At 40.8% G+C, this 14,517-nt stretch overlaps 1 protein-coding gene across 4 annotated transcripts in view; it reads right to left on the reverse strand.

The window, feature by feature from the left end:
• The window catches only part of fat1a (FAT atypical cadherin 1a), a 74,374-nt gene extending 59,935 nt beyond the window's left edge, over positions 1-14,439 (reverse strand). For 3 of the 4 annotated variants that reach the window (XM_023417455.2, XM_023417454.2, XM_087176941.1), the window contains exons 1-2: positions 12,384-12,538; positions 7,471-10,760 (exon numbers count right to left, since the gene is read on the reverse strand). In XM_023417455.2, the coding sequence (XP_023273223.1) occupies positions 7,471-10,732 (3,262 nt within the window). In that variant the 5' untranslated portion in view covers positions 10,733-10,760; positions 12,384-12,538. Of the gene's footprint in view, positions 1-7,470; positions 10,761-12,383; positions 12,539-14,074 lie in introns of those variants that run through there. The other variant, XM_087176940.1, reaches the window with a different exon arrangement.
• Positions 14,440-14,517: the final 78 nt, after the last annotated feature.

The raw sequence follows: 14,517 nt of genomic DNA on the forward strand, positions 1-14,517 counted from the left end.
CCCCCCCCCCCCCCCCTTCTCTTTCCACAGGCCTGGCAAAATGCTTCAAATTCCACTACCACGTTGTAGGACCTAGTGTAATAGAAACTAAACTAAGCTTTCTGTTACCCAGCAACTTAATATCACATCATCCTTTAGTTCCCAGACATCTGTAACGAACATCTATATTTCAAACTTCAAACCTTTTAAAAATGTACAGAATAAAAGTATAGTCCAAGGCAATGAATGATATGTGTATTAAAAGCATTGCCTGAAGCATCAATTTCATCATTTCAGTGCAATATGATGGGGTGGTGATTAGTCAAAGACTCTTTAAACCTTTAGTAACTACAAATATTCTTTTGTTCTTAAATTCAAAAGATACATTTTTCATTTGCACATGAGAACAAAGCATTTGGATCGGGCTGCACCAGCTATTCATAAATCCATTACTAAGTATGTGTGTTATTAGTTGATACTTACTAGTTTTGGATAAGATTAACAAATTCAGGCTGCTCTGTTGAAATTTAAAAAATGTCTTCACTAGTACACTCTTTAGTAACTTACATCAGATGCAAGGATGCATCTGTAGCACCATCCCATCAAAAGCAATCAACTGTATAAACAGGAGGTTACTGTAGCATCACAAGCTAGCATAACTTGCAATCTAAATGTAGATATTTCTTTTATTTTTCCTGCAAAAATGTCTGAGATATGTTTCAGAATCTGTATTATTCATGCAGTTTAGCATGGGGAATGTTTGACTAGGCTAACCTAATGTCATTTAGAAAAACATTATTGGCATAAAGTTTTGTTATTTGAGATATCTTGTGCTATTTTTGTGAAATGTAATCTAAAATCTTGCAAGATTATATCATTATTGAACAGCATATTATCAGATGTCAGGTCAGATGGGTCAACCGTATTGCATTTCTTCCCCCTTCAGTCTAAATGTGTCATCTAATAGCAAGCTAATGTTAGGTTTGATGGCTAATTCAGTTAGCTGCGCAAGCTACACCTGGCAGTATTGGATGTAAATATTTAGTAATACATACAATATTGTTCATCTATTGCTATGAATAGTCTCACAATAAGCACCATCACTTGCTGACTCACATTGCTTCCTGTATCTTGTTTGAAGGGCACACAGGGGTCATATTACATTAGGATAGGTCTCACAGATGATCACAAAGATAATAGTGTCCCCACAAAAACTGTGTCTATATTAGAAAAACCCATGTATTCAATATCCTGAACAAACAATTACAGCCTATTGAGCCAGTGAGCCATTTCCACTTCATGCATCACTGTGCACGCCATATACAGTCACTACTGGCAGAAAAATGGCTGTCAACTGCTGGCTTAAGGGAAAATGGTACTTAAGACAAGCTCAATCATTTCACCCGCTTAACGATGGAGAACACTGATGCTCTGTACATCAGTGTAATCCTATTGTTTTTTTCATTTGTTTGTTTTGTAGTGGGGTATAAAACCGTTTCACAGCAAGTACTAATAATGAATTCTGAATTTCTTTAACCCTAAAGAAAACATAAAAACAGTTTATGTGTGAGCGAGTAAGCATTGGAAAGAAACTGAAAAATTGCTTTGATGCAGTTGTTACATCTGTGATGTGTGAATGAATAGGGTTTATTTTCCCCGTTTTTTATGAAAAGTTTTGCCTATTAATTCCAGTTGAGATAGCTTTTGGGACTTAGCTGACGATACAAAGCTTCCATTGTTACTGGGAACATTGTTATTTCAGAACCCTTTGAACAGGCCTCAGAGCAATACTCCTTGATTCAATATCACAGTATTATTTAGAAGCAGTTACTGTACCTCCTAGTCTTCCTAATACTCTCTGCCTGTGCCTCTGATAACAATGAGAGAAACACATTCATGTCTATATCTGCACCCCCCCTGAATATTTTATTTACTATTTTATCAACAGTATAGCTCTATATTTACATCTATATCTACACTATTAATCTATATCTCCACTATATATAATAACCTCAGCTGGCTTAAAGAGGATGTAGACTCTCAGCTAACAGCACACAATTTTTCCAGGACAGCATAATGTGAGAAAGCATTCACACTGTCTCTCCCAGATATCACTGCAGTGACCGGGACATGATCCCCTGCTGGCTTCCCACCTGTGCAGCCAGTCATCTCAGTGCATGACTACATAGTCATTGGATTATACTATATTATGATGGCCGTGATGTCACTGACTCCACCTCCTTGAGTTCAAAATACGTTTGCACAATTTTAAGAGATTTGACGAAATTAAATGTAGGCCTACTGACATTTGTCATGGAAGTATTATGGTCTACACATGAAGACACTTATCATATAATCTGCTTGTAATGTTGCTGCTTTTGTTCACAAAAATACCCAAAAAGTATTGTTTAAATAGTAGTGTTATAGTCAGTAGTATGTTTGAATTAATTAATAAAAAAATAGGAACAATTTAAATTGACAGGTGAAAAATGTTAGTATCAGCCAACTTGGCTATAAAATTATGGGTTGACGGACAGGCTAATGTATTTTAGTACCCCACTGCACCTGAGTGTATTTGTGGTCAGGGCTGTCACTTGTCAAATATCACCAGCATGAAATTGGCTATAAATGCTTGAAATAGTCTTGAAATTTGAATAAAAGGATAAAAGCATGTCAGTATCTCTTATATCACTGCCATAATTTAGCAGACAGAGCCCCAGGTGTAGATACTCAGATGTGTCTGTTGGGAAGATGCTAATGTTTCAAAAATATTACAGCTGTTTGTTCTACTAAATGCTATAAACTGCTATTTGAGGAAGAGGCTCTGTTTAGAATCATTAACTTAAATGATAAACTAATAATGGAATAGGTTCTTGATCACTGTATTTGATCAAATCAAATAAGCAGATGTACTTAAAGACTTCTGAATGTTCCGTGGGGCCCACTTTGAAAGACACAGTTTTAAAAACATAAACTCTACAATACTATCCACAGTATCAACATGAATAGAAAGTATAGATCTAATTCATGAGAGTGTTAGCATGACATGAATTAACACACAATGAAGCACGTCCTCTGTACAAGGCAGCCTCGAGTTTTTCTTTAAACAGATTTAATGGACTGAGAGAACAACATACTTTTAACTAGGGAAAGTGTGTTTTTCATTTAGCAACCTACAATCAACTTTGTCCCGCTGCACATTCCTGGTCCCGTCTCCACAGTAACAGCACTCAAGCAAAGACTATTTGGAATCATGTGCCACTTTGCAGCCCCATTTCCATCTAAAACATATAGACTGAACACAAATTTAGGGACATAGGGTAAAAGTTTTATTCAGCTTTAGCTTTAGTCAGAGGACTGACCATAAACAAATGAAAACATACGTTATTTCATTAACTGTTAAGAGTCTTTTTACTTTAACAGGAAAATGTGGAAAAAGGAGGGAATGACTGGCGATTTTTTGTGGAAATGAAAAAAAAAGATTTTGCCATTATGCGTCAAACTGTTTCATTTGCTTTCACAAAGAACGCTTTGGAAGCACAGGCTGCAAACAGCTTCAAGTGAAAGGGCAATGCATACATTATCCAACAAGAAAGGGCAATGCATACATTATACAATCAGCATCTGCGTCTCATTTAGACTGAACACATTCTGCTCTGGTCACTTTGTATATTGGATAATTTCAGTCGAGACACAACAAAGCTTTGAACATAGTTGTGTCGAGCTCCATACCATTACCTCTATGTCAATGTAGCTTTGAGTTACTCTTTCCTTCCATGTAGAGATGCACAAATTGATTATCATGTGTTTGGCTCACAGTATATTGGCCCTGATGTACTTATGTAGCAGTGTACCTTTACTCTACCTTTACCTTGAATAAAGCAGAACCGATCATCCCTAACTGCCCCTCGAACTATGCAACAAACTTGCTGTTGAAAAGGCCTCATGTGGAGGTGACTCTTTCCGTTTCTCCTTTGACATTCCAGCGTTCCTGATATCGTCTAGCCGTGCTTTTGATTAACTAAGGCTCCACTTCGTCTCCCTTAGTCATTCCAGACGATAGGACGTGAATAAACGGTTATTCATTGGCAATAAAAACGCCCTCGCCTTTTGTATCTGTCGATTCCGGTGTAAGGTGTGTCATGTTCAACATCAGCCAGGTGTAGCTTGAGGCGTGGAGACTTGATTAGGTTCATCGTGATAAGCATTGTTTTATTGCAGGTCTGTTTCGACTTGCAGTGGAAGCAGTCCTCGCGTGTTCATGTGATCTTCACCTAAACAACTGTTGGTAGAGTTTATATATCTTTTTTTCTTTTAATTATTTCACTGATCTGACGCTTTATCTGTGCATCATACATCACATATGCCTTTGACTACATTAAATTTGTGGGCTCTGCACAAGGAATTATAATCCTCATGACTCTCTTCACTACTGACCCACATATAGTATGCAGTGCTGTTTTGGATTTAGATTTAGATCAATAAGGAGAACAAGAGAAGTCAAAAAGACAAAATATAATGTGCGACCACTTAATGAGAATATGAATTAGAATAGGGCCAGGAGTTAAATGCCATTTTGCTGTCTTAGTATTGTGTCAAATAAGAGTCATATAAATGTGGGTAATGCCGCAACCATTTTGTTATCTGGAGCATGCAGAGTCGGTGCACTGAAATCCACGCCATCACAAATTTTGACCCTCACAGACATGGGCGAATGGTGCCAAATAACCTTACACGAACCAAAGAAGATCCTCGTAGACTTTGCACACTGGTGGGTAGTACAGGAATATATCTCACAAACTATACAATGTGTATATATTTCTCAGTAGTTACTTGAATAAACCAGGGCTAAAAACTAATGGTGAAATTGCATTGGAGGATTTGCTCTGTTTCTGCTGAAACTAAGTTGGCTAATGTGTTAAAAATAAGCACTTGGAAAGCTTTTAGTGTATCATGGTTCAGTTTCATTACTCAGAGCCTTCGTGGTCCTTATCAGTCAAAAATCGCTTAACTATTAGCAGATTTTCTGATTAAAGCGAGGAATGGTAAATTTGGTCTGCATGGGAAGGGGCCCAGAAAAGAATCTTGATAAGTTTTAAATTAAGATGGCACTGAGCCAGTGACCACAGCGCTTTTAATAACACAGAGAATGTCTGAGCAAACAGTTGTCATGGACTCCCTAAGCAGTTTGGTAGAAAAGGAGCCATATCTGGAGAAGACGACATTAAAAGTTTTTCTTTTACTTGATCAATGTAAATGAGGACAGAGTCTCATTCAAAAAACAGCAATCACGGACACCACATTTACATTTTACATCGCTATGTCTCACAAACACACAAATGATTGGTTCGCCTGTTCTAAAATACATCTTCTGCTCAGATTTGTTGGATACACCTACTTCACGAGACTCACTGACTGTCTTCTTGCATCAATGACCACAGAGTGTAGTGCCTTCCACAGCAAAAGTTTGTTGCCCACAAAGTAGTATTGTTGTTTCAGTGTTATTGTGTATGTCATTATAGGAGGAATAACTGAAAGAATATTGATATATATTGTGGTGAGAGCACAATATAAATACACTACGACACAGATTAAGACCATGCTGACCAATTGACTTTTGTGCTCTCAACCAACACATGCGCAAGGGTTTGGGATTACAAGTGTCAAGTAAAACAGGAAAAGACTTGAGTAGTCCTCCTTCACTCCTTCCCACTCTGGAAAAACAAATTCCATAACTGAAGGTGCGTGGCTCCTGGCATTTTTCCTTATACCACTTTTTCATTTGTTTTCTCATTTTAAACAATTTTAAAACATTCTGGTTACAATTCACAACATGTAGCTGCAGAACTGAATATACAGCGGGGTGTGCACCCGTGCTTATATTTTCCTTTTAGAGGCATAATATTCTAAATGCATATGGTAGCCTAACAAACCACACCCTTCATCTAGTGAAATCATAGGAGGGGCATTACCACCTTGGCTGTATTTAGTTGTCTACTGACCTCAGATGTAATCTATAATAACAGGACCCAACCCAGGACAATCCTATCATTGCACCTCCTGATAATCACTTAATATAGGCCTCTGGGATTAAGTAGAAGATCAGACCAGACTCCCTGAGTCCGTACACTACACAGGATTTTGAGTTAAGACATGGATGCACAGTTGCTGGCCTGCATATGGATCCATCTAATACTGTAGTACTGCACTTTATCTTAAATCTGCACTATTCCCTGCAAAATTCAACTTCCACTACAGTCAATTTTGCACATAAACAGGAAAGAAATTACGAAATAAAACAGAACAGCACTTGAAATTCTTGCATAAAGGCATTATAGTCACTATAGTCACTAGTTCAAGCTTTAAATATCTCCACATCTCCATTGATAAAACAAAATCTTACTGCTAATCAGATGTGCAAGCATTAACACAGAAATAATCACAAAGGCATCACAGCTGACACACAGCCATGGAAGATGGATCCTTCATAATGGCTCATCTCAAGTGAATTTTACCACACAGAGGAATGCATTTCCCACTGTGGAGGTTTCCTGTCAATTTATTGAATTATTCTGATTCTTAATAAACATTAAACGTAAAAAAATATAAACCATTTTTGTAACAGAAGACTTCCAGCTTTTTTATGTAGATATGAACCTCCGAGGTTACATGTGCCAAGAGAAATCAATGTATAATGCATTAAGTTTCACTGCCTCATTTAGACATTAAACATGTATAGTGAAGAGAGAATTTTAATTTCATATATGGATAAAAGTCACACTAAGCGGTCCAAGAATGTGGTTAACAAGTAAAAAAAAAAAAAGGAAAAAGAAAGGAGGGCAGCAAGCCAGGTCCAAAACATCCATATCAGGTGATTGCTGGCTTTTTGGGTAGGAACTCCTGAAATTCCAGACTGCTTATTTTGAGCTAATTTGAGTCAGCTGTTAAAATCATTCTGGGCAGCTGAGCAAGTATTAACATATTTACAGCGACATAAATAAGAAACCCACAAGTAAAGCCTTGCTGTCAGTACAATATTACAAATATGCTGTTATCAAAACCATGTTTTAAATGCCATTAGAATATTGTATCCTTAGGTCAAACAGATTGGACTATTTTCCAAGTTTAATCTGTTTTAAAGAGGAGTGTGTATTTACACAGTGAGAGCATGACTGTAGAAAAGAGAGGGTGAAATCACTCTCAATCTTCTTAGTGCCACAACAACTACTCAAGAATGTCCACACAGGTCTGAGAGACAGCTGGTCCATCTGTTCCTGCCGTCAATTCTCCCAAAGAGGAAAAATGACTGGAATCAGAAACCTTACCCTCTCTCACCTGGAAGACTCCCTTACCTCTTTGTTCAACAGCGTGACATGACTAAAGAAACTATAGCTGCGTGGAAACTTTACTTATGCAAATGATTTCAAGCTAATGCACACCTTAACACAAGCTTCACATAGCTTTATAGTGACAGTGAGAAAAGACACTCACCAGTTTCCTCATCGATGGTAAATATCCCCAGGCCAGATCCATCTCGTATGGAGTAACGAATCTCTCCATCACGTCCTTGGTCTTCGTCTTCGGCTGTTACAGTCGTCACCGAACTCCCAACAAGTGCATCCTCTTTTATAAATCCCTTTTCCACAAATGATCGGAACAAAGGCCTGTACAGATTCTCATTCACATCCACCACATCCACCTCAATGAAGCAGGTTGAGGACAAGGATATGGGCTTCCCTTTGTCTTTAGCCTTGGCTGTTAGGTTGTATACCTGTTTGGTCTCGTAGTCTAGGTTTTGCACAATCCGCACAGCACCACTGAGTTTGTCTACTTCAAAATTCCCGTCTCCATTATCAATAAGGCTGTATCGTACCTGGCTGGAAGGTCCAATGTCAGGGTCATGGGCCTCCAGCCACATAATTACAGTACCGATAGGAAGGTCTTCCCTCACTTTCACGCGGTAATTAGGGGGGACAAATTTAGGTGGATTATCATTGACATCTTCCATGGTGATCTTCAGTGGCACAGTGGACACTAACTGCGGCTCGTTCACTGACTGGTCACGTGCTGCGATCTTTAGGATAAAAACTGGATGGAGCTCACGATCCAGCGGCTTTGTCACAGTCACCACACCGGTCTCTTCATTGATCGCGAATTGATCTGTGCCGCCCAAAATCGAGTACTTGACGACTCCGTTATCTCCTTGATCTTTGTCTGTCGAATCCACCTGGATGATTTCCGTTCCAACAGGTGTGCTCTCACTTATTTCAACTGAATAAGAATCTTGTAAAAATTGAGGACTGTTATCATTGGCGTCTAGGATCTTAACATCCAAGAGGCGTGATGAGGATTTCTGTGGTATGCCAAGATCATAAACTGTAATGTTGAGGGTATAATGGTCTGTTGTTTCCCTGTCAAGAGGAGAATAAACCAACAGCCAACCAGTTTCCATGTCCACTATGAAGCGGCTTTCTGTGTCTCCTCCTGAGATAACATATACCAGTTTCCCATTGAAGCCACTGTCTGGGTCTGTGGCACTTAAATGGACAACCCGGGCCCCAACAGGGAGGTCCTCTTTAACCTCAATAACAGTGGGGAAAGATTCTGCAAACTGAGGAGTGTACCGGTTGACTGAGTGAAAGTCCATAAAGTTGTCATCCGGCTCAGTTTGAGTGTGGATTTTGCTGCCCTGAAGTAGCTTTTCAGCCAACATGGTAGCGACACCAGTTTCAACACATTTTAACTGGACAGGCTTGCGCGCCGTGATGACAGTTATGTTCATGATCATGGGCCGGGTCTCGTGTTCGCCGTCGGTTGCGATGATTTGTAAACTATGAAAGGACACTTTAGCTGCCTCTCCCTCACTCAGTGTTTGCTTCAGTGAGAGCATGCCAGAGTTTGGGTTCAGTTCAAACAGATCAAGATCATTCCCAGCTTTAATATTGTACCGTACAAGCTGCAGTTCATCAGCATCTATGGCAGACACTGTTGTTATCTGTTCTCCCACGCCGTGGTCTCTCGGCACCGTCACTTCACAGTCCACATTTTCAAACAAGGGCTTATTGTCATTCAGGTTATTTAATGTAATGGTGACTGATGCCTCCACCTCTCTCCGGAAAGGAGATCCCCAATCTGATGCCCTGACTCTGAGATTGTAAATCCTGGGCATGAGCTCATAATCTAGGACCTCAGAGGTACTGATGACACCAGAGAAGTAGTCGATGACAAATGGTTGAGGGCTCAGATTGGTAATGCTGTAGGTCACATAGCCATTCTCACCCCTGTCTAGATCAGTGGCTTTCACCGTCACCACACTGGACCCTATGGGTACATTCTCATCAACGATGGCCTTGTAAGATGTCTGCTGGAACTCAGGTGCATTGTTATTCACATCAATCACATCAACAATCACTTTGGTCACCGCCTTTTTGTCACTGGTAATCACGTCTAGCTCAAATCGGGGGGCGAAATCAGCATTGATTGGTCCAGTAGTGCTGATTAAGCCAGTATCTCGATTGATTGTAAATCTGTTCTTGTCAGATTTTTGTCTAAAAGCATATTTTATCTGTGGATACTTTGGCACAGCTGTTACCATAGTGACAGGTGTATGAAGAGGGGAAAACTCACTCAGATTGACTCTGTAAACTGCCTTTTCAAATATAGGAGGACCCACTTTGAACTGTGCAGAAGTGACATGTACCAATTTAGCAGATGAAAATTGAGGAGGGCTGCCTTTGTCCTTCGCCTGTAAGGTAAGGTTGTATCCAAAAGGCTGGCTGTCCCAGTCGACATCTTTGACTGCCTTTATTTTATATTCTTTGCTCCCCGGGCTGCTTCTTATTGCCTTAAACTGCTGAAGGGGGTCACCAGCAACAATACTCAGTGAGGCTATCTCTCCATTTGGTCCCTGGTCATTGTCCTCCACTGTCACAATAGCATATGTAGGGTCATGGTCTGTGTCAGAGGGAGCCAAGGTTACTGCAGTGATTACAGGTGCATGCTCATTGGCCTGCTCCACCCTCACAGTAAGTTTGGCCATGCTGCTGAAGCCACTGCTGCCGTACAGCTTCATCCCTCTGTCCACTGCGAGGATCTCCAACTCATACAGCTTTGTCTCAGAGTAGTCTAGTTTGCCAGTCAGTGTCACCACGCCACTTGTTGGATGAACTGCAAACATGTCCGTCCACTCTCTGAAACTGTAGTAGTATTCTCCATTCGTACCGATATCTGCATCAGTTGCCGTGACTTTGGCCACACTCGTGCGTATGGCTGTGTTCTCTGGCAGAGAGATGCTGTAGGATGTTGGTGAGAAGAGAGGCCTCAGATCATTGGTGTCCAGTACCTGCACCTTAACTCTAGTGCGACACTCTAAATTGGTGCTCCTCTCTGAGGCTTTAACAGTTAGCATGTAGTGGTCTTTAACCTCCCGGTTCAGAATGGCAGTGCTGCCTCCTTTGGTCCTTATTCGCAAAAAACTGAAATCTCCCAACAGGTAGTCCTCAGCTTTGAATAAGTTCTCATTGTCTCCAGAGATGATTTTGTACCGTATCTCCCAGGATGGATCTGTGATATAGATCCCCATCTTGGTGTGACTCTCTAAATAAGTCTTAGCAGCAGAGTTCTCATATATGGTGGCGTTGTAAACAGAATGAGTGAACTGAATGGAGGCAGCCCTCGCCATCCTTTGGTTCCCTGCACAGCCACAGAGGAGCTGCAGGAGCAGCACAAGCAGTGAAACCAAGTGCTTCCCCATTATCGTACCGTGATCTTCACAGAACCACCTGGAAAGAAGCAAAATTATGATTGTTAATGTTGCAACACTTAATGTTACAATCACACAAAACTGGGTAATTAACTGTGATTACAACGACTAAAATTTAAAAAGCAAATACCCACATACAATCATCTCATTCCCTGTGTGGGTAGCCCGGGAAGATAAGCCTAAATACCACAAACCTTACTTCTTTCTTCATTGTGCACTTTCCCAGATTTTAAATGCCACGACAAGTGATGGTTGGAATGATAAATGGCGTAATAGGCTCCATGTGGAAAAGATGAGACAGAGCAGTCAGTCAGGTGACAAGATGTAAGCCTGCACTGCTCCCGCGTCTGCACAATGCCATATGCCAACTATGAGCATTTCATAACAGTGGAACCTAATTTATCCAAACATCAGCTTTAATGAGCTAATAGAAAGAACTGCTATTATGAAAACACATGAATCTTTAATTTCCTTACTGCAAAACGCAAAAAATCTTTTCTATCTAAGCCTGTGCACATTGAGGGTCGCTTCCCTTTTCCTTTGCATGGAAATGCAGTAATTTTTACATTTCTGATCATTAATCTAATCACATTTAGACGCGGAGTAACAACTATGCAATTCAACAACTTACAGATACTGGACTTTTCTGTCAGTAATACCAGCAGCAGCACAGAGGAAAAATCTGCCGAGTTAAATCAAACACAGGGGTACTCTTTGCAATCTTGTCGAGCTACAATCATGGTTAAAGCCACAAGGGAGATGAGTAGGAAACTGCTTTGAAATTGCAGATTCATTCGTTTACAGCCGCTTTACAACGTCTCGGGCTCTGCGTGGGAGTCCACACAAAGACAAATAAAAGCAAGACGTTGCTATGTCTGCGCAAGAGTGCTGTATTATAAAACCCACATTATTTGCTTTTGGCGTGCCAAAATGACCCGACCGGGGTTTAGTTATCAGTGCTTTATGTGGGGTTAATAAGTGACAGAGTCGAGCTCAAATCACCTTAAATCCGAAACTATCGCCTGCAGGTACAAAAGAACCATCTGCTAGTGGAGGACCATTGTAAAAAAAAAAAAAAAAAAAAAAAAAAAAAAAAAAATTCAAACTTAAACTAAAACTTGTAGTTTATTTACACACATGAAACAAAAATACAGTGGGCATTTGCAACATTTCTCTGTAACCTCTAACCAGTGAGTCGTTTTCATAAAAGGAAAAAAGTTAAATGATTCAAGAAAATAAGTTAGGTGCTTCCAGACCATTTCATTTCTAACCCCCATCCCCCAACTAAAGCCATTCACTTCACGAGACGATGGCAGCCGTTTGCTTATAAAGAGAAAAAGAAAAAACGACCCCATGCAGCCTTCTAACATAATACAAAGCAATGCATAAACTACTGTCTGAATGAGTAACGGATATTTCAAGTCCCCGTGTCATCAAAATCAACGATAATCCTTTAGCTTTGTTGAGGCTAAACTTCTCCGAAGAGGTAGAGAAAGCAGCGCTGGCTGGTTTCTTTCACAGCCCGCTGCTCACAATAGCCGACCTAACCTCTCGCAACTTTTTTACACGTTACACAGATGCCGAGGCTAACCGTCGCGGACTAAAAAACATACACCCAGTGCAAAAACAATGATTCACGTACCTCTTCTATTGTTAATCTCATAGATTTGGAGGTTTTGCATGTAGTTTATATAGTCCAAATCTCGGCATGGTAGTACATGGACTTCTCTCCTCTCCGTTACTCCGACTACCACCACCAGGCAGCCTCTCTCTCTCTCCCTTTACTGCTTCCCTTTCTCTACCACACTGGAGCTGCCGGTATCTCTCCGCGCTGCGCACGTCCGGATCTACTTACCGGCTGGCAGTGGGATAAAACCTATCCGCTCTGCCTGAACCCTGGACCAGGGCACTTTGATATAGTGACCGACCACATTATATATAAAAATATATACAGGCGTGTGTGTAAAATATTCTGAAAATGGCCGAAGGGCTGTGCTCAACTGAATCAAATGAATCTTAAACCAGTAACCACCACTTCACCTATAGCCTCAAGGCAGCCTACTCATTATTATAGGCGTAATTTTACTGAAATAATTTGTTACTCCAGTTTCCAAACCCCATTCACTTCCACAGGAAAATTTATTATGGCTATATCTGAAGAATATTAGCTTGTAATTGTTTTGCTCAAACTGCTCACATTTAGGATATTGGGCACACAAGATATAACTAAAGGCTATATGTGACTCCCTGATATGACTTTTTTTCACATATGAATTCTATCCAAATTAAAACAACCCACAACAAAGTCCTCTTGAGGTTAGGGCACATGAGATATCCATACTAAGCGCAAAACCTTGTCCTGTCCACATGGGACTAACCTTTAATCCAATATTCACCTCTCCATCTGCAGCACAAACCACTTACGTATCGTGACGAAGTTATTTTGTGGGGAAAATAAATTTTTAAAAAAAAGTTTAGTTTAATGTGACCTCCATCTGCTGATAAGCAAACAAATATTATAATACAGAATAATTTATGGTCGCCGTGCAGGGAAACAATTGACTCGAGAATTCACATCAACATTTTGTTGTCAGCACAAAAAAAGGTGGATTAACTCTGTTTTGCAACTGAAATCGCAGTTCAGGGCATCACTGATGATGATGAATAGGTTCATAATACTTGCAAATGCAAAGTTCCTCGCGCGTGTTGTTGTATTTTATGTGTTATAACAACAATTCTTGGGATTATTTTCTTCTCATTATTCTTACTAATGCTATTGTATTTTTAATAGCCCGGGTTAGGATGGAAATATAGCGCCCAGCCGTGCGTGCCTGGGTCTGTATTTTGGCATTAGCGCAGGGTGACTGATGATGGAGGTACAGTCGCCATGAAGGCGCTGATCCCATCAACCCCCCCATTCCTCCTCCTCCTCCTCCTCCTCACACAGTCATCCTGACTGCTCCTCAACCCAAAGCTGCACTACCTTCCCTCCACAGGCGCTCAGGAGTGTGGCTGCTATGCGATTGATGGCGCTGTCTCACTGCTCTTGCCCGGACTGCAGTGATCCAGCCGGTGCGCCTGCAGAAAGCCTGTGCTGCATGCAGCTTGACAACTTGTCAACTTGGACTGTTCCTGCCTGTGATGAGTGCGCTAAGCGTGCGTATTTGTGCATTTGGTTGTTTGGCACAAGTCACACAGAGACACTCACTTTTTTAACGCCTCCCCCTAAAAGATACTTTGACCTGAGAATAAAGTTTTTAGGGTCATTTTTGACCTCCTTTAGAAAAAAAAACTATGAGTCCTTGTCTTTTCATTTTACTCAAAGCTACTCACCAGACCAGCTGGATGATCGCCGGCGGCAACTCCAAACTTCCCCTTCACATAAATCTTGGCAATTTTTGGTGAATGCTCTCTGCGAGCATCTCTAAGATCAGTGTGGCTTCTGCTGGTGCGAATCCGTCAGTTTGTCTCTCCTCAGTCTCTCACAGTCTCAGAGCCGTGTGTTCCGATCCGCTCAGAGCCTCAGAGTCATCACACATGGTGGTGGCTTGTTACAGTAGAGCTGTAGGCTACGCTTTGCCTCGCTCCTCTCCTCCACAGCGGTTCAGGTGGAGTTGCATAGTACTGTTGCTGCCTTCAGGTGATATCGGGAAATATCGCAGTCCTGATAGGAGCGCGCAAGAAGAAGAAGAAAAAAAATATTAAAGAAATAGCGAGGTCGTGATTTACTTGTCTACAGTTCTCCGTTGCGGAAAAGTGACAGAGCTACTGGGGGG

Source organism: Seriola lalandi, unplaced genomic scaffold (genome assembly GCF_002814215.2).
Source record: "Seriola lalandi dorsalis isolate HSWRI2012SDOR001 ecotype SW California unplaced genomic scaffold, Sedor1 jcf7180002054574, whole genome shotgun sequence".
NCBI lineage: Eukaryota > Metazoa > Chordata > Actinopteri > Carangiformes > Carangidae > Seriola > Seriola lalandi.